Here is a 21,390-nt window from a genome sequence, read left to right as displayed (position 1 = left end):
AATCGTGAACATTATTTTTTCAAAATACTTGAAGTTTTTAAAATTCATAAAAATATCAGATGCGTGAACTTTTTTCAAATCCATGAACTTTTTTCCATACCCGTGGCCTTTTTTTAAGTCAATGGGTCAATGGACAGTTGTCGCCGGGTCAGCATCTTTTTTTGTAGGGGCGGGGGGGGGGGGGGGGGGGGGGCTAAAACAGTTCAACAAATGACCGAAAGGGGCTACTGGAAGGATCTTGCTCGAACTAATGAGTCGGACCAACTGAGGGGCATGTGGATGCCAGTTGAGCTAGTGAGCGCACTAAGCGATGACTAGGAACTCTCGGCGTCATCGGAGTTTGAAATAGGAGTGTTTAGTTCGGCCGATGGGCCTGGGCCCTGGGCTCATATTCCTAGGTCACTATAATCCAGAGGAATTTGAGGGTTTGCCATTCTGCTCTGGACAATTCGAAAAAAATTGAGGATGGGCAATTCGGAATTTTGTTTTCCACAAATCAGTTATTTTCATTGTCTTGTTTGGAATGTAGGGCATGGTGGAACGTATACTGCATGCTTAAAAATTATGCAGGGGTATATAATTTACTATATGAAGAACGTTATGTTTTTAGTATTTGCACCAAACGTCTTTAGTCACTTAGCCTAATTGTATGTATGGAGGTAGGCGTGCAAGGTGTTCGACGTTTTCTCCACAAGGTACAAATGGATAGTGGCAATTAGTACTTTTTCAACAACTTCATTTGCGACTCAGAGATTGTGGTTGCTACTTTGGTCGTCCATGACCACATTAGTAGGCAGCGACCGATGTTTAGGGGCTCGATCCCGGGGCATACTTCGGTGTTGAATCGCAATAGAGAGAGCGGCCATTGCCTACCCTGGTAGGACTACTTCCAGTCCGCTGACCCACCCTTCTAACACAACCTATTCCGGCGCCGCTTCCGGATAGCTAGACATGTGTTCAATCATATCCGGGAGGGGGTGGTGGCATACGACAAGTATTTTGAATGCAAGGAGGATGCCCTGGGAAAGGTTGGCTTCTCTTATCAGAAATGCACTGCAGCTATTCGGATGCTTGCATACGGAATACCCGGTGATTTATTTATGAGCATGTCCGCATGAGCGACTCCACGTGCCTAGAATCCATGCATAGGTTCTGCAAGGCTGTGGTGGCAATATTTTGGCCCGAAGTACGTGAGAGAACCAACTGTTGCGGATACAACCCGTTTGTTGGCGATCAACGCCAATAGGGGCTTTCTGAGGATGCTTACTAGTATAGATTGTATGCACTGGGACTGGAAGAATTGTCCTTCTGCTTGGCAGGGGCAGTATAGGGGACATGTGAAAGCTTGCACTGTCATACTTGAGGTCGTGGCTTCATAAGATCTCTGGATTTGTCACTCTTTCTTTGTCATGGCCGGCTCTCACAATGACATCAACGTGTTTTAGCACTCTTAGGTGTTCGCAAGGCTTGCGGAAGGCAACTGCCCGAAGGTCAATGTTGAGATCAATGACCACCACTACAACAAAGGATACTACCTAGCTGATGGTATCTATCCTCAGTGGACTACTCTTGTCAAGACAATCTCCAATCAGATATGAGAGAAGAGGCGAAGATTCTCCCAAGCACAAAAGAGTGCTAGAAAGGATGTGGAGCGTGTTTTCGGTGTTCTTCAATCTCGATGGGGCATCGTTTGGTATCCTGTTAGAATTTGGAGCATCAGGAAGTTGTGAGAGGTGATGACTGCTTGTGTGATCATGCACAACATGAACACAGTGGATGAGCGTGAGGATGAAATCTTCGATCAGGGGTTTCAATTTCAGGAAGAAAATGTTGTGCCTGAGCAGCTACAAGATGATTTGTTTGAGCATATGTGACTTACCTTGGCAACCAACAGATGTATCGGCTATTTATTCTTTCAAATGTATTTGTGACAATTAATATTTTTTAGGTTGTAAACTACGAGATTTTATTTGGTTGTGAAAATATAATATTTGTATTTGGTTGAATTATGTGAACTTTGGGCAATGTTTTTGATATGTACGCAAAAAGAACAAGTATTTGTGACAATTTAAATTTTATTTGGTTTTGTAAACTATGAGATTTTATTTGGTCGTGAAACTATGATATTTGTATTTGGTTGGATTTATGTGAACTTTGGGCAATGTGTTTATATGTACGCAAAAAAGAGCAAAAATATAGCCGCACACTAGCCGCGGATAAAGTTGCATCGGCGCGTTGAACGCAATGTGAACCCAAACGCGGACGGGGGCAGATAAAAAAAAGGCAAAATCCGTGTCCGTTTGCGACGGCAAGTTGCCCTTAGATCTACGCATAAATAACTCGGAATGCATGTTCTAAGTTAGTTGTCTGGTGGAGGTCACTAAACAGAAAATAAAAGGAAGAAGACCGAAATTCTGTCATTTGAACTGACGAGAGACTGGACTAAGATTTAGTAACCTACCGAATAAATAAGCCTTCGGATTTTACGGTTAAATGAATTGACGCGAAGCAGGTTAAGGGTTTTCAAATCAGTGTTCCTATTAAGTGATCAACATTTCATTACGCATTTCAAATCACGAAGGATAATCTTCTAAAAGGTCAGTGCAAAAACCTTTGATCTGAAAGACATAATGATCACATAACATGGGGGAAATCTGGAAATGTGAACTTAGTATAAAGTCACAAGGGAATCTTTCCGTTCATCATTGCTGAACTGCCTGAACAGACTGGATGCCAGCAAATGTCCACCAGTCTTGAGCAAAACCACCGACCAGAACACCATCTCAATTAGTGCATGACAAGAGACTGCTACCTAAGCCTCTGCATGAAGCCATGAACAACAGTGAAGTGTCTCTTCCATGGGGGGAGGCATCCAAGAAAAGTCTACAAGAATACTGTTTGAGGCTATCTTAATGCTTGACAACCATGTTCAATCCATCCAACTACAACCACTTTGGTTGCTTGCCACCAGTATCCATCACAATCCTGCCACACAACATTAAGACATGCTGGTGCTATACAGCAAATTTCAGAACCTTGGTAATGCAACAGCAACTTAGACTCTTGGAAATTTTATGTGCTGCCTGGAATATTATACTGTACTTGACAACAAAAACAGCACTATAATACGAAGGCCTCCAGGAACATCTTGCATCTTGTATGATTTTAAACATATGAAGAGAAAAATCCATTACCTAAAACTTGAGACAGTTTGCTTCTCAAGATATATTGACATTATAATGTTACTGACTAACATATTAGGTCACAAAAGCTCATAGTAAATTGGGAAGAACGGCATTGTTCTTCCTGTATAGAAAACAAATTTCAACTATATATTGAACTGTTAAAGAAAAAGGAAACATTGCCCGATGCTATTATCTCTCAATCATGTAGGTCATTTCTGGAACTTTGTAATCTACTTCATTGGTGTAAGTGAAACAAATTTGAAAGAATATACTAGCTTACAATTTCTATAGCCCCTGTACATATATGTCATCTGAAAGGTTCTACAGGTGCTGTTTCCTCAAGAAGTGCAGCAGCTTGGAAACATTCAGCAGCCTCAGCTGCTGACCTGCCACCTTCCTCTTTGTAGAGTAGGCCAAGATTAAACCATGCCATATGATTTGTTCTATCAAGCTGCAGTGCATCAGTCAGGAAGCACCGTACAGAAGGCAATGGCCTGTCCCCAAGTTGTCGTAGAATAGTAGCAGTCGATATCAAACTTGGAACATGTTTACTATCAAAGTCTAATGCTCGAAAATAAGCCCCCAAAGCTTCTTTTGGAAGATCTTTCGCTTCGCATAGTTTTCCTGGAAATAAAATTGCAGTAAGTAATATGAAGGAACTATCTTTCTTATAGTGCAAAAACCTGAATAATTTTTTGCAAATACTTGCTAAAGAAACTGAAAGAAATGCATTCTAAATTACAATGACCCCATCTATACATGGTTAGATTGATAAATGAAAACTGTGCCTAGAGAATGACATGTACGTATATTTTCAAAGGTGAAACAAACAAACTCGAAATTTATCGACATTTTGTAATAATAAATGAGTAAACCCCAACTGGAGCTTTGATGATCAATTAAGTAGACATGTTAATGTTTTCTTACTTCCAACTCCTAAAATATCTTTACAGAAGATAATATTTCGACAGTATAGTTGCATAAAAAAGGACAAGATTAACCTGTAGCATGCCAAGCGAAGGCAGAATAACAATTAGTTGCTCTTATCTTTGATACACAAACTTCTGCATCCCTCCACTGTGACATGCCTAGGTACAAGAGAGCTAGATCATACCAGGTCTCTGTTTCCAGGCTTTTATCATCTTCACCACCCTGTAGAAATCATGTTAAAATGTCATACATAGTGACCTTCTAAATGCTACTCTGTTATGGACATAAGCCGCATAACCACAAATATAAAAGGATGAAGAGGTCACTATGGTGGACCTTACTAAACTCTTGACCCAACAACTAGTCCTATGCATGTATGCAGCAGTCAACATAAAAAGAACACTTGGAATTGAAGGCATAATTACTGGCAGCAATCACCCTATGGCTCTAGTTGGTTAGCCTGTCGCTCATGTTGGTTCAAACTTTTCCTGTTCTCACAAAGGAGAACGAAACAACTATCACATCAGCAGAACTATGCCCTGAGCCGAATCTTGAAATCATAATTAATGTATATGAAATGTTCATGTCTTATTGTCTTCAGATCATTACACAATGCACCCTACTACTTGGCAGACAAGGCTACCAGAACTTTTTGTGTAATTGTTCTAATAGCAACATGGAAACTTTAATTTTGTGTAATAATCTAAATGCTATGAACAAGAACTTGTGATTCCACAATTAGATTTGGAAACAGGAGAGCACCTTTGCCAGTGAGATCCCAGCTCCAAAACTTTTTGTTCTAAGTTGAATTAAAGCAAGAAGTTGGGTATATGTCCCAACCGCATCCCTCAATTGCCCCTGTGCAGCCTGAATTCTGGCTTTGGTTCGCAACAAATATCCTTGATTCCATTTCCCAGTCTGATCAAGAGCAGCATCAACAACGGTTTCAGCATCAGTAAACAGTTTTTGTGCACTCAGTATTCGAGCTAAAAGAAGCCAACTCCTCAACTCTGATCCAGCCTCTAACTTCACCAGTTTTTTTGCATAAAATACTGCTGCGTCTAACTTCCTTTGCTCAGCATTTTCAAGGCTCAGATTGTACATTATCCTACAATCTTGCCCATGCATGTTTTTTTCGGCACTGCCAAGTACTTCGAGTGCTTCACACTGCCAAGAAGCTCGCTCGGTATCAGATATAGCATATCTAGCTTGATTAGAAAGGGACACACCAAGCAAAAGATCTGCAACACCCGCCAATTGTTTGCATCCTCCTTGTATATTAGTTATAGCCCTCCGTGCATAGGCAGCGCCTTCAGCATGAGCACCCTTCTCAACGCAAACTTTTGAAGCTAGGAGAAGTTCTTTGAGGTTGTCAGAATCCTGTCCAATCTTCAGTATCCTTTTGAGTAGATTCAGGGCAGTAGAATCATCTTTTTCTGCCAGGTAACACAATGCAACATTGTATGACCATTCTCTTTTGTCTAGCAGACCAGGTAACAGTTCTTCAAATTGTACAGCCAGTGGTTTTAGTTGCCCTGACATGGACAGCGCAAAAGTAAGGTGATGCATCACAGTGGGATCCCGCTCAACCCTCCTCAGATTAAACTTCCTCAATAGAATCATTAAAAGGAGTGTAGCCTCTTCCATATTGTTGCGTGGTACAAATGAACCATCCAACTGAGAATGGAGATTTGGAGGGCGGGCTTCACAGCCACTGTACAGAAGAAAAACAGCAAATTCCTTTTGTATTTTAGCTATGGTCTCTCCATCAAGATTCCAATTATTGAGAAGAGACCTCCTATATTCAGAAATGGCTTCAAGCGAAAACCCTGCTAATTTCCATAACTCAGGGAGAAACTCTACGGCCTTGCATATTATTTCGTTCAATTTACAACCTTTTCCAAAGCCTGCTGGTAAGCCTTCAGGTACTGCTGCTTCCACAATATCCAATATCATTCTGCACTCTTGTGCAGCATCTGCAATATCAAATTGAATTGAAGTTATGCTTACAGTAAACACATGCATGACAGCGGAAATGCTAGATAAGGATCTTTTTTAACACCAAATAACTAAAATGCCAAGCAATTGTGCACGCATGTGTGAGTGTGCATGCCTAATCATGTGTGTGACAGAGAGATAGGGTACCTTTGAACTTTCCGAGATCATGAAGTGCTCTTGCTTTGAGATATATGGCCTCCATAAGTAGGCTCACAGCATGCAAGGGCATTGGTGGAGCATCCCATTGTGAACGAGTCTTCCGGCGATGTGCTTTTCTAGCAATTGAGATTTTCATCTTAGGAACTAACGAAGATATGTCTATCCCATCAAACACACGAAGTGCTGCTTCTACATGTCCTCGTTGGTACTCTAGCCTTCCTAGCAATGCCCTTGCTTCCTGTAAAATGCAAATGCCAAAATAAAATATACATTTATGATCATGTATTGAATGTGGGTTAGTCAAGAATGTAATCAGTAAATCCACCGACGGTAGAGTTAAGATACTGTAAAAAAAAGGTACTCAAGCATATGATTAAATCAAAGAAACAAAGTTCATGGTAAAAAAATGATCAATATTTTTCTGAAAGGACAAAAATAATGTACTCCTACAAAGCTTCTCAACTAAATTGCTTGGGTAGTATATATTGCAAATAGAATAGTAAAAATTCAAACTAGAAATCAGTTTTTGTTTGGCAAATTGCATGCAAGAAAAGGATAAAGCAGATGGTTTCCTAAAACAGCAAGGAGCTAGTGAGCCAATTTTGGTAGGAGATAAAATATGAATATTTCCATTCGTTTAACTTCACGGAAACAGGTAGCTCGGCACATGTTAAAATTTTACAACTAAATTCATAAGGAAGCATAAATGGAAAATAGGAACCACGATTAACTTAACTACGAAGCAAACTAGCTGTTAATAAAATTACTTCACAGGGAATTTATGTACAACTAAATTCGTAAGGATGCATAAAAGGAAAATAGCAGCCGCAGTTAACTAAACTATCAAGCAAACTAAATGTTAATAAAATTACATCACAGGGAACCACAAGACAGATGGGAAGCATGTTCAAAGACTTTACATTCCGCAAGCAATGCAATTACTCAAAGCATACTCTTATCAAAACAACAGCATTAGTTCCACAAAAGGAAACACCGACCTCATAGTTAAGACACACGCCCTCCCGCAGTGACAACTCAGCTTCCTCGATGTTGCCATTATCAAGGTATTGCTCAACCTCTCCATTCCTGGAAGAGTACCCACTTGCTGAGAAATCTTTGGTAAACATAGAGTCCGATGACCGGATGGTGTCATCTGCCCCTTTCAGCTGCTCTCCAGAGCAAAGGCACTCCATTGCCATGCGCCGGACAAAATTCCTTAATCTCCCCCTTTCTTTCCTACCCTCCATCCTGCTGTATCATATATCGCCCCATCTCTCCACACAATTACCTAACATTCAATAGCATGTCCAAAATTACTAAACATTGCGCGAAAAGATAAAACCAAAATAATCACATTGTAATACAGCCTTGTCATGCTACCATAACAACCAATTTAGCAACGGAAGCACATCTCAGCGATACTCCACTACAGCATGTACTCGGTGGTTTACACGAAACAGAACTGTGAGATAAGGAGTTTCTGAAAAGAGAAAAAAAATCAACTTACCCATGAAGAACGAGACAAGATTCGGCCGCCGCCGACAGCAGATCGAGATATCTGTGCAAACTCCAGCCCCGTGTTCCGAAGAACTAGCCCTAAATACGGATCCCACGGGCCGAAAATCCCTCCTTTATTCCAAGAACTCGACGAGAGTTCCCCCCAGGAAAGAATACGGCCACCGACGGAGCCCTATCTACCGCCTACCAAGACCTAGCGAATTCCCCAACTGAATGCAAGATTCGGAGCTCGCAACCTCCTCCCGTCAGGTCTAGAAAACCCGGGCGGTGAGAAAGCGAAAGAGTGAATCAAGATACATTGCAAAGAATAAAGCAAAAAGGTGTAAAAAGACCAATCGACCGGGGCCAAGCACCGAATAGTTGAGTTTTAATTTAAAAAAGAGAACCGGCTCACCTTTCCTCCTGCCCAAACCCAAAGGGAACCTAGCTCGCCGCCGACTCCGTCAAAGAACTCGACCAGCCGCCTAAACGACCAGTGTCGCGCTTGGCGACTTGGGCGAGCCGGGGGTTCGAACGGATCACCGGAGCGCCGAGGAAACCACGGTTTTGCGCCGCCGGATCGATGAACGAGCCGAGCTCCGACTTAGAAAATGGACGAAGGCTCCCGAATCCAGGAATCGGGAATCTACCCTTGTTTGAACACTGAGACGTGGGTGGGGTAGTTGGGAAGAATGCTCATAGTCGTACTGACTCTGTGACTCGTGTTTTTTTCCCCTAATGGGCCGGAACGGCCCGTCTGCCACCCCCCCCCCCCCCCCCCCCTCCCCCCTCATTTAGGTACGTTAAAACTGAACGCCTTTCCAACAACCCTCTAGTCAAATCTCTAAAACCGGATCAATCCCTCCTTAAGCAGACTTTTTTTAAGGGAAGGTCATCATGACTAGCTTTATTAAAATTAAAACACGGTTACATCGTCTACGAGCTTACCGTCAACAATGTCAGGGGGCTCGTTTAGCCAACTAAAAGAAGACTTATTACAATAGCTATGACTTGTTAGCACGTGAGCCACTTGATTACAAGAGTAAAGACAATGCTTGAAAGTGACCTTCCCGATCATAGTACCTATATCCACACACTCTGCAAATAAAGCTGCTGCTTCATCCCACCATCTCGTGTGGCCAGTACAGAAGTTAATGATTTTGAGTGAATCTGATTCCGCCTCGATCTGGTTAAAACCGAGAGAATTTGTAAATTCCAAACCATCTCTCATAGCCATTGCTTCAGTGGTAATAGCATCGGTCGCATATGGGATGAACTTACATTGCGCAGCAACAAAGTTCCCCCTATCATCTCGAAGCACAGTCGATGTCGCATCTAACCCCTCATCTGCAAAGAATGCTGCATCAACATTTAGTTTAGTATATCTTGGGTCAGGTTTACTCCATCTTGTTTCAGGCAATACTACAGTACGTGAGGAAGCCATATGAAAGTTCCTTGCTATATATAGGACTGAGATCGGCCATCTTCAGGTTGGTGGTACTGACTCATTATGCGTGATTTGCCGCCGGATCCACCATATATACCAACTTCCTACAGCTAGTGCTTGTTTAAAATTGACGTTTGGATGTACCTGTAGGTGGTTATCCGGTAGTGACAACATATACTCAAATATGGTCGAGCCTGATCTATCTACATGTAATGAATGCTTAATGAATTCCAGCATACCCAATCGCTCCCATAGCTCACTTGCATGCGTGCATCTAAACAGAAGATGTCGGATGTCTTCTGCCCCTTGGTGACAAATAGGACAAGAACCAATGGATCCAACATGTCTATTTGCCAGTATAGCTTTAAGAGGCACCATTCCTCGCAGAATCCTCCAACAAAAAATCTGAATTTTACGTGGCACTGGAAGTTTCCATAGAGTAGTCCATACTGCTAGGTGGGCGGACCTTCCTGGTCTCTCTATCTCAGTTGCATGCGCCCTAAAAGTGTGTAACCACTGCAAGTGATACACTGTTCTAACCGAAAAAACTCCAGTTCTGTTTGGCTGCCATGCAACAAAGTCATCATAAGCTTGATAATGAATAGGAATCTGCAATATCCTTCGAACATCTACAGGGTAAAATATAGCTTCAAGCAGCGTCTCATCCCATGTGCCAGTTGAAGGGTCAATTAATTCACCCGCCTTGGACAGAATTGTTTCCCCTTTCGGCGTGATCACCTTCATATCTGGGCTAGCAGGTATCCACGGGTCGTTTCAAATATTGACTTCCTCTTCGGTTCATATTCTCCAAATATATCCTTTTTTAAAAGTTTCTAGCCTCTTCAAGTAAGCTCCCGTTGGGAAAATATTTAGTTTTTAGTACTCTTGCTACCAAAGAATCCGGGTCAGTTATGAGTCTCCAACTCTGTTTCACTAATAGAGCTAAGTTGAAAGAGTAGAGATCACGGAAACCCATACCTCCTTCACTTTTCGAAATACAAAGCTTCCACCATGCCATCCAGTGCATCTTCCTATGTTCTTCATCATCCCCCCACCAAAACTGAGCAATAACATCCGTGATTTCTTTGCAGACCCCCTTGGGTATACTAAAGACAGACATTGCAAAAACCGGAATAGCCTAGGCCACTGCTTTTAATAAAATTTCTTTTCCCCCAATAGATAATTGCTTTTCCATCCACCCTAATATTCTCACTTTAATTCTTTCAACAAAATGCCTGAAACAATCACTTCTATCTGCCCCAACCATAGCTGGAAGACCAAGATACTTATCTGACAGTGCTTCTGTGTCAATATGAAGAATTTGGCATATCTCTACTCTGGACACAACACTGGTATTAGGACTGAAAAATATGCTGGATTTAGCCAGACTCACCATCTGCCCTGAACTTTGACAATAGGTATCCAATACTTGCTGTGAGGAAGTTGCATTTAAAACATCTGCGCTCATGAGAATTAGAGAATCATCAGCAAAAAAAAGGTGTGATACTGACGGTGCATTCCTGCACACTCTAATCCCATCCATGCCACAAACTTCTTCTTCATACTGCAACATACTGGACAATCCTTCTGCACAAAGGAGAAACAAGTATCGGGAGAGAGGATCTCCTTGTCGAATACCCCTCGTAGGGGTGAACATCTCTGTTTCTTGGGAATTGAATCTCACCTTGTATCTAACAGAGGAAACACATGCCATAATCATATTTATCCATTGGCCATGGAATCCCAATTTATCTATCATTCTTCTCAAAAATATCCACTCCACCCAGTCATATGCTTTATGCATGTCTAGTTTCACTGCACACAGGCCCGTTTGCCCTGCTCTCTTATTTTTTTTCTTATGGACACATTCATAGGCAATAAGAATATTATCACTAATCAACCTCCCAGGTACAAATGCACTTTGAGTGGGGGGAATAATATCCGGAAGAATTACTTTCAGCCTAGCGGCCAACATTTTTGAGATTATCTTATATAGCACGTTACATAAGCTAATGGGTCTGTACTGTGTAATTACCTCAGGTGAGTCAACCTTGGGGATCAGAACTATTGATGTATCATTCCATTCCTCCGGTATTTGCCTAGAGTTTATAGCAAAAAGGACCTCCTGTGAAATATCATCTCCTAGAATATGCCAGAATTTTTTAAAAAAGATCGCATGGAGGCCATCGAGCCAGGGTGCCTTCAGGTCCCCTATACTGAACACTGATTTACGTACATCATCATGTGTATACAGAGCCATTAACATGGTATTCATTTGATCTGTCACCTTTGGCTGGACTTTGTGGATGATTGAGGGATCAACATGTTGAACTTCCGAGGAAAATAGATTAGCGAAGTAGCTCTGGATATGTGAACTGAGGGTTGTTGTACCTTCCAATACGTTACCAACTCCATCATTAAGCTTCTTAATGAGATTTCTTTTCCGGCGTGCAGATGCATAGGCCTGGAAAAACCCGGTGTTACGGTCATTGCTACCTCTTGAGCACTGCATTGGTTTTCCTCGAAGAGGAAGGGATGATGCCGCAAAGTAGCGTAAGTATTTCCCTCGGTTTTTGAGAACCAAGGTATCAATCCAGTAGGAGGCTACGCGCGAGTCCCTCGTACCTGCACAAAACAAATAAATCCTCGCAACCAACGCAAATAGGGGTTGTCAATCCCTATGAGGCCACTTACAAGAGTGAGATCTGATAGATATGATAAAGATAATATTTTTGGTTTTTTATGATAAATATGCAAAGTAAAATAAAGGCAAAGTAAATAGCAAAGTAGTAGGAGAACAATATGATAAAGATAGACCCGGGGGCCATAGGTTTCACTAGTGGCTTCTCTCGAGAGCATAAGTATTCTACGGTGGGTGAACAAATTACTGTTGAGCAATTAGCAGAATTGAGCATAGTTATGAGAATATCTAGGCATGATCATGTATATAGGCATCATGTCTGAAACAAGTAGACCGACTCCTGCCTGCATCTACTACTATTACTCCACTCATCGACCGCTATCCAGCATGCATCTAGAGTATTAAGTTAAAAACAGAGTAACGCCTTAAGCAAGATGACATGATGTAGAGGGATAGACTCATGCAATATGAAGAAAACCCCATCTTGTTATCCTCGATGGCAACAATACAATACGTGCCTTGCTGCCCTTACTGTCACCGGGAAAGGACACCGCAAGATTGAACCCAAAGCTAAGCACTTCTCCCGTGGCAAGAAAGATCAATCTAGTAGGCCAAACCAAACTGATAATTCGAAGAGACTTGCAAAGATAACCAATCATACATAAAAGAATTCAGAGAAGATTCAAATATTGTTCATAGATAGACTTGATCATAAACCCACAATTCATCGGTCTCAACAAACACACCGCAAAAAGAAGATTACATCGAATAGATCTCCACAAGAGAGGGGGAGAACATTGTATTGAGATCCAAAAAGAGATAAGAAGACATCTAGCTACTAACTATGGACCCGTAGGTCTGAGATAAACTACTCACACTTCATCGGAGGGGCTATGGTGTTGATGTAGAAGCCCTCCGTGATCGATGCCCCCTCCAGCGGAGCTCCGGAACAGGCCCCAAGATGGGATCTCGTGGATACAGAAAGTTACAGCGGTGGAATTAGGGTTTTGGCTCCTGTTCTGATCGTTTGGGGTATGTGGACATATATAGGAGGAATAAGTACGTCGGTGGAGCAACAGGGGGCCCACGAGGGTGGGGGCGCGCCTGGTAGGGTAGGGCGCGCCCCCTACCTCATGGCCTCCTTGTGCCTTGGCGTAGGGTCCAAGTCTCCTGGGTCTTATCTGTTGAGAAAATCACGTTCCTGAAGGTTTCATTCTGTTTGGACTCCGTTTGATATTCCTTTTCTTCGAAACCCTAAAACAGGCAAAAAACAACAATTTGGGCTGGTCCTCCGGTTAATAGGTTAGTCCCAAAAATAATATGAAAGTGGGTAATAAAGCACAATAATGTCTAAAACAGTAGATAATATAGCATGGAGCAATAAAAAATTATAGATACGTTGGAGACGTATCAAGCATCCCCAAGCTTAATTCATGCTCGTCCTCGAGTAGGTAAATGATAAAAACAGAATTTTTGATGCGGAGTGCTACTTGGCATAATTTTAATGTAATTCTTCTTAATTGTGGTATGAATATTCAGATCCGAAAGATTCAAGACAAAAGTTCATATTGACATAAAAATAATAATACTTCAAGCATACTAACTAAGCAATTATGTCTTCTCAAAATAACATGGCTAAAGAAAGTTCATCCCTACAAAATCATATGGTTTAGTCATGTTTCATTTTCGTCACACAAGAATGCTCTCATCATGCACAACCACGATGACAAGCCAAGCAATTGTTTCATACTTTAGTAATCTCAAACCTATAAACTTTCACGCAATATATGAGCGCGAGACATGGACATAGCACTATAGGTGGAATAGAATATAATGAGGGGGTTATGTGGAGAAGGCAAAAGAGAAGAAAGTCTCACATCAATGAGGCTAATCAATGGGCTCTGGAGATGCCCACCGATTGATGTTAATGCAAGGAGTAGGGATTGCCATGCAACAGATGCACTAGAGCTATAAATGTATGAAAGCTCAACAAAAGAAACTAGTGGGTGTGCATCCAACTTGCTTGCTCATGAAGACCTAGGGCACTTGAGGAGGCCCATTGTTGGAATATACAAGCCAAGTTCTATAATGAAAATTCTCACTAGTAATTGAAAGTGAAAAAACAATAGACTCTCTATCATGAAGATTATGGTGGTACTTTGAAGCACAAGTGTGGCAAAGGATAGTAACATTGTCCCTTCTCTCTTTTTCTCTCATTTTTTATATATATGGCCTTTTCCCCTCTCTTTTTTATGGCATTTCTCTTTTTTTTCCTCACTCGGGACAATGCTCTAGAAAATGATGATCATCACACTTCTATTTATTTACAACTCAATGATTACAACTCGATACTAGAACAAAAGATGACTCTATATGAATGCCTCCGGCGGTGTACCGGGATATGCAATGGACCAAGAGTGACATGTATGAAAGAATTATGAACGGTGGCTTTGCCACAAATACTATGTCAACTACATGATCATGCTAAGCAATATGACAATGATGAATGTGTCATGATGAACGGAATGATGGAAAGTTGCATGGCAATATATCTCGGAATGGCTATGGAAACGCCATAATAGGTAGGTATGGTGGCTGTTTTGAGGAAGATATAAGAAGGTTTATGTGTGAAAGAGCATATCATATCACAGGGTTTGGATGCACCGGCGAAGTTTGCGCCAACTCTCAATGTGAGAAAGGGAAATGCACGGTACCGAAGAGGCTAGCAAGCATGGAAGGGTGAGAGTGCGTATAATCCATGGACTCAACATTAGTCATAAAGAACTCACATACTTATTGCAAAAAATCTACAATTCATCAAAAACCTCGATACTACGCGCATGCTCCTAGGGGGGTAGATTGGTAGGAAAAGACCATCGCTCGTCCCCGACCGCCACTCATAAGGAAGACAATCAAATAACACCTCATGTTTCAAATTTGTTGCATAACGTTTACCATACGTGCATGCTACGGGACTTGCAAACCTCAACACAAGTATTTCTCAATTTCACAACTACTCAACTAGCACGACTTTGATATTATTAACTCCATATCTCAAAGACAATTATCAAGCATCAAACTTCTCTTAGTATTCAAAACACTCTTAAGAAAATTTTACTAACTTTGAATACCTATCATATTAGGATTTTAAGCAAATTACCATGCTATTAAGACTCTCAAAATAATCTAAGTGAAGCATGAGAGATCAATAGTTTCTATAAAACAAATCCACCACCGTTCTCTAAAAGATATAAGTGAATTACTAGAGCAAAACTATATAACTCAAAAGATATAAGCGAAGCACATAGAGTATTCTAACAAATTCCAAATTATGTATGACTCTCTCAAAAGGTGTGTACAGCAAGGATGATTGTGGTAAACTAACAAGCAAAGACTCAAATCATACAAGACGCTCCAAGCAAAACACATATCATGTGGCGAATAAAAATATAGCTCCAAGTAAAGTTACCGATAGAAGTAGACGAAAGAGGGGTTGCCTTCCGGGGCGTCCCCAAGCTTTGGCTTTTAGGTGTCCTTAGATTATCTTGGGGGTGCCATGGGAATCCACAAGCTTAGGCTCTTGCCACTCCTTGTTCCATAATCCATCAAATCTTTACCCAAAACTTGAAAACTTCACAACACAAAACTTAAAGTAGAAAATCTCGTGAGCTCCGTTAGCGAAAGAAAACAAAAGACCACTTCAAGATACTGTAATGAACTCATTCTTTATTTATATTGGTGTTATACCTATGTATTACAACTTCTCTATGGTTTATAAACTATTTTACTAGCCATAGATTCATCAAAATAAGCAAACAACACATGAAAAACAGAATCTGTCAAAAACAGAACAATCTGTAGTAATCTGTAGCTAGCGCAAGATCTGGAACCCCAAAAATTCTAAAATAAATTGCTGGACGTGAGGAATTTATCTATTAATCATCTGCAAAAATAATTAACTAAATATCACTCTCCAAATAAAAATGACAGCAGTTCTCGTGAGCGCTAAAGTTTCTGTTTTTTACAGCAAGTTCAACAAGACTTTCCCCAAGTCTTCCCAACGGTTCTACTTGGCACAAACACTAATTAAACACAAAAAACACAACCAAAACAGAGGCTATATAATTTATTTATTACTAAACAGGAGCAAAAAGAAAGGAATAAAAATAAAATTGGGTTGCCTCCCAACAAGCGCTATCGTTTAACGCCCCTAGCTAGGCATAACAAGCAAGAATGGATCTAGGTATTGCCATAATAGTAAGATACATTATTAAAACTTATCTCATATTCTCTACGTTCGGCAGCAAGCTTTCTTTCAGGCAAGCAAAAGTAATCAAAATGGCTAAATTTAATGGGACAAAAGTCCCCAAGATCAACCTTGGGAGGTATAGGTTCCTCCTTTGGTCCTTCATATTGCACCACCAATTCATCATTATAAGCATTCTTTTGACAGAACTTTGTGAGCCTATATTCAAGAGAATATCCTAGTTCATTATTTCGAATAGCCAAATCATCATTAAGTTCAGAGATTCTGTCAACTAAAACATCGGTAGGAACCCTTTTTCTAAGATTTTCATTGAAAGCAACATAATCTAGATATTGAAAACGCATTATTTCTTCTTGATCAAAGAGGATAGCCTCTATGGGAGGACGGCAAGCGTCCACCCTATAATGTGCAAAGATTTCTTTGGCCTCTTTTATTATGAATCTAAACTCATGAGCCAAAAAGATAGTAGCGGCACGCTTAACAGAAGAATGCTCAGTATTGGAAAATTTCAGAAAAATCCTTTGTATGGAAGGATGCAAGTGCATGAATTGTCTTTCAAGTTCAACTATAAGCATGGCAATAGCGTCCGCAAGGCTGCTAGTTCTGTGAAGGATAGAACTACCCATAGAAGGTAAAGCACCGGCACAAGTAAAGAAATCTTGAATAACTCCTTTTCCAATAATATTACCACTACCAACACGGAATCTTTTTATATGTGAGATAGTGGGTTCTTTAGTAGGAGCATCAGAATTATTATTGGCGATAGTTTCCCCAATTTCAGACATAGAGGCAGAAGGTAAAGGACTAGCCATAACAACAAGCAAACAAAAGGCAAGCGGGCAAAAAGAGGCAAATAGAGAGGGAGGATAGAGAGAGAGAGCGAATAAAATGGCAAGGGTGAAGTGGGGGAGAGGAAAACGAGAGGCAAATGGCAAATAATGTAATGCGGGAGATAAGGGTATGTGATGGGTACTTGGTATGTTGACTTTTGCGAAGACCTCCCCGGCAACGGCGCCAGAAATCCTTCTTGCTACCTCTTGAGCACTGCGTTGGTTTTCCCCGAAGAGGAAGGGATGATGCAGCAAGTAGTGTAAGTATTTCCCTCAGTTTTTGAGAACCAAGGTATCAATCCAGTAGGAGGCTACGCGTGAGTCCCTCGTACCTGCACAAAACAAATAAATCCTCGCAACCAACCCAAATAGGGGTTGTCAATCCCTATGAGGCCACTTACGAGAGTGAGATCTGATAGATATGATAAAGATAATATTTTTGGTATTTTTATGATAAAGATGCAAAGTAAAATAAAGGCAAAGTAAATAGCAAAGTAGTAGGAGAACAATATGATAAAGATAGACCCGGGGGCCATAGGTTTCACTAGTGGCTTCTCTCGAGAGCATAAGTATTCTACGGTGGGTGAACAAATTACTGTTGAGCAATTAGCAGAATTGAGCATAGTTATGAGAATATCTAGGCATGATCATGTATATAGGCATCATGTCTGAAACAAGTAGACCGACTCCTGCCTGCATCTACTACTATTACTCCACTCATCGACCGCTATCCAGCATGCATCTAGAGTATTAAGTTAAAAACAGAGTAACGCCTTAAGCAAGATGACATGATGTAGAGGGATAGACTCATGCAATATGAAGAAAACCCCATCTTGTTATCCTCGATGGCAACAATACAATACGTGCCTTGCTGCCCTTACTGTCACCGGGAAAGGACACCGCAAGATTGAACCCAAAGCTAAGCACTTCTCCCATGGCAAGAAAGATCAATCTAGTAGGCCAAACCAAACTGATAATTTGAAGAGACTTGCAAAGATAACCAATCATACATAAAAGAATTCAGAGAAGATTCAAATATTATTCATAGATAGACTTGATCATAAACCCACAATTCATCGGTCTCAACAAACACACCGTAAAAAGAAGATTACATCAAATAGATCTCCACAAGAGAGGGGGAGAACATTGTATTGAGATCCAAAAAGAGAGAAGAAGCCATCTAGCTACTAACTATGGACCCGTAGGTCTGAGATAAACTACTCACACTTCATCGGAGGGGCTATGGTGTTGATGTAGAAGCCCTCCGTGATCGATGCCCCCTCCGGCGGAGCTCCGGAACAGGCCCCAAGATGGGATCTCGTGGATACAGAAAGTTACGGCGGTGGAATTAGGGTTTTGGCTCCTGTTCTGATCGTTTGGGGGTACGTAGATATATATAGGAGGAAGAAGTACGTCGGTGGAGCAACAGGGGGCCCACGAGGGTGGGGGCGCACTTGGTAGGGTAGGGCGCGCCCCCTACCTCGTGGCCTCCTCTTACGTGCCTTGGCTTAGGGTCCAAGTCTCCTGGGTCTTATCTGTTGAGAAAATCACGTTCCCGAAGGTTTCATTCCGTTTGGACTCCGTTTGATATTCCTTTTCTTCGAAACCCTAAAACAGGCAAAAAAACAACAATTTGGGTTGGGCCTCCAGTTAATAGGTTAGTCCCAAAAATAATATAAAAGTGGATAATAAAGCCCAATTTGTCTAAAACAGTAGATAATATAGCATGGAGCAATCATAAATTATAGATACGTTGGAGACGTATCAGTCACCATTCTTCAGCCATCCCGCTCTCGACCGCTGCATGTAGTGAATTTGCTCAAGCTCCAATAAATGCTCAATGAGTTCTGATAATTCTTTTCTCTTCTCTTCATTTTCCTCATTAATAGGATCAGACATAATTCTCTCAAGGTCGTTTTGTGCCTTTCTTAGTCTCTTCTTAGGTTTCTTCAGGACCCTTTGGTCCTAATCATGAAAAGCATCATGCATGCGGCTCAGCTTTTCGTGGATTGTGATCGGTTCTGTGTTTGCTCCCACGGCGTTCCATGTCTCCTGTACAACATCCGGGAATGAGCTCTCTCTTAGCCAGCATGCCTCAAAGCGCTTAGTATGCCCACCCCCTGTTCCCTATTGGGAATAATAATCTGTATCAACGCAAAGCGGCCTATGGTCAGAATGATTGTAATTCAAGTTTTGTAATGCGGCATGCGGGTATAACGTGGCCCAGGCATCATTGATGAGTCCCCTATCCAGTATCTCCCTTATCCGACCTCTCTGCCACGTAAACTTATTGCCAACGAACCCCATGTCTCTCAGATCACAATCGCTTATGACAGACTGAAAAACTACCATATATTGTTGCGGCCTTGGGTTACCACCTTCCTTCTCATTCAGATATTGTATCTCATTCAAATCCCCAATTAGAAGCCATGGTGAATTATTTGTCTGATGCAACCGACGCATCCTTTCCCAAGTTTTATACTTATGTTCCTACGTGAACTCGTCGTACATCCCCGCCAGTCTCCACTTAACATTGCTCTCATCTTCTACCATTACATCAACGAACATGCATGGGATCAAGCTCCAGCCTTTGTATTTTCACTCCCTTTTTCCAAAACAGTATCAAACCACCTTTTCGACCATCTCCCGCACACACCAATTTGCGATCAATCTTTAATCTCCTTCGTAAACACTCAGCCAGATAGCTTTCGAAGTGAGTCTCCGACAAAAACATCACGTCTGGGTTGCATGCTCGCTGGACATCCAACAATGCCCGAATTGCTGAGGCGTTTCTGAGCCCGTTACAATTCCAACTTAGAACTTTCATGATGACCGGACAGCCTCCGACGAGAAGACTGTGAATCCGGTGATCGACGACAAAAAAACTCTCGGTCGGCATAGCCGCCGGAGGACAACAGATCACTACTTTGTAGCAATGATTTACAAAGAGAACTCACGGCCAGCCGAGCCACTGGAGGACATCAAACCCTGACTTTCTAAGCTAGGGGACAGGAACCTGAAGGGAGGCACCTCATTAGGGCATCAAGCCAGCCTCACGAGGAAGTCATGGGGCCAGCAGTAGCCGCCGGCGCCGGCGATGCAGCAACCCTAGATCACAAGAAATATGGCCTCCATTGAGATTGTATTTTTGGATCTCATCTATTTTTGGATCTCAAGGTGGTTTCAGACTTGATTTTGAGTGGTTTGAACCTAGACCGTTCACTTCTCGCTGACTAGGCTGACCGTGCTCCGGGGTGACGGCATGGAGGACGCCTACTGGTGGTCTCACTACAAAAAAATACACTTTCATGATGATACGTGTTTGTCACAGTAGGTCGCATTTTTTGTCATGCATGTACATCCATGACAAATTTATGACAGAATCAAGATAGTCATACCTGTGCTGTCGTAGAAGTGTTCCATGACATTACCAAAATTATCATCACGGAAGTGTCCACTTCCATGACGATAAATCGCGCATCATAGAAGTGCTTTCGTCAAGGGTGACCGACACGTGGCATCCACCGTAACGGAACGCCGTTAAGCTATCAGGTCGGATTTTGGATCCGATAACCCATTAACAGCCCCGACCAATGGGAATTTTCCACATGTAAAATCATCATTGGCTGGAGGAGACACGTGGCAGGTCCGCGTTGGCACAGGTGTCACTCATCCAATGGGCGAGACGCGCCTATGATATGTTGACACGTGGACCGGCCCATCAAGTTTAAATGGGCCAGCCCAACTGAAGGCCCACAAGATTTTGCGGACCCTAATGGGCCGGCCCAGCTAAAGGCCCACAAGATTTTGCGGACCATAATGGGCTGGCCCAGCTAAAGGCCCACAAGATTTTGCGGGCCATAATGGGCCGGCCCAGGTAAAGGCCCACAAGATTTTTGTGTGCCATAATGGGCCGACCCAGGTAAAGGCCCACAAGATTCTTGCGGATCATAATGGGCCGGCCCAGCTAAAGGCCCACGAGATTTCGCCGACATTAATGGGCTAGCCCAGCTGTAGGCCCACAAGATTTTGAGGACCCTAGTAGGCCGCCCATTAACTGGCTGCCATGTTTTGGGCCAAATGCCGGCCCATATTTAATCCGGTCCATTAATGGCCTGCCATGCTCCGGGCCCTAATAGTGGCCCATATGAGATCCGGCCCGTTAAAAGCCTACCATGTTCTGGGCCAAATTACGGCCCAGATCAGGTCCGACCCTTTAAGAGGCTTTGGGCTCAATTATGGCCCATATCAGATTCAGCCCGTCAACTGGACACTATGCTTTTGGGCCCACTTGCTAAAGTCCCACTTAGTAATTCGGCCTGATATTAGTTTTGGCCTGTTAAGGGCCCGTTTAACATTTCGGTCCTATATTAATTTCGGCCTGTTAAAAACCCGTCATATAGTTGGGCCTTACGACCCGGTTTGCATCCGGCCTG

General features: G+C 42.1%; 1 protein-coding gene across 2 annotated transcripts; it reads right to left on the bottom strand.

Annotated features, from left to right (window-relative positions):
• Window positions 1-3,313: 3,313 nt before the first annotated feature.
• On the bottom strand, window positions 3,314-8,525 carry NPGR2 (no pollen germination related 2). 2 transcript variants are annotated; one of them, XM_048671115.2, is made up of 6 exons: window positions 8,185-8,525; window positions 7,271-7,560; window positions 6,261-6,510; window positions 4,878-6,091; window positions 4,187-4,337; window positions 3,314-3,809 (listed from the first exon to the last, which is right to left on the bottom strand). In XM_048671115.2, the coding sequence occupies exons 2-6, from the start codon at window positions 7,517-7,519 to the stop codon at window positions 3,493-3,495; spliced, it is 2,181 nt and encodes a 726-aa protein (XP_048527072.1). In that variant the 5' UTR covers window positions 7,520-7,560; window positions 8,185-8,525; the 3' UTR covers window positions 3,314-3,492. The 2 variants fall into 2 exon arrangements, with proteins under 2 accessions (XP_048527072.1, XP_048527078.1); XM_048671121.2 differs by lacking the exon at window positions 8,185-8,525 and adding an exon at window positions 7,780-8,163.
• Between the last annotated feature and the right edge of the window lie 12,865 nt (window positions 8,526-21,390).

This window comes from Triticum urartu, chromosome 1A (assembly GCF_056163025.1).
Source record: "Triticum urartu cultivar PI428250 chromosome 1A, HENAU_Tu73, whole genome shotgun sequence".
NCBI classification, from domain to species: Eukaryota; Viridiplantae; Streptophyta; class Magnoliopsida; order Poales; family Poaceae; genus Triticum; species Triticum urartu.
The sequence above is the reverse complement of the archived record's forward strand: the minus strand, read 5'-3'. Positions and strand labels throughout refer to the sequence as shown.

Excerpts from the sequence above, each read along its gene's own strand:
- NPGR2 (XM_048671115.2), bottom strand. The coding sequence starts at position 7,519 with ATGGAGGGTAGGAAAGAAAGGGGGAGATTAAGGAATTTTGTCCGGCGC. Across the intron at positions 6,511-7,270 it reads GCGTGTGTCTTAACTATGAG|GAAGCAAGGGCATTGCTAGG; the intron begins GTCGGTGTTTCC and ends TGCATTTTACAG. Across the intron at positions 4,338-4,877 it reads CTGGGATCTCACTGGCAAAG|GGTGGTGAAGATGATAAAAG; the intron begins GTGCTCTCCTGT and ends TGATTTCTACAG.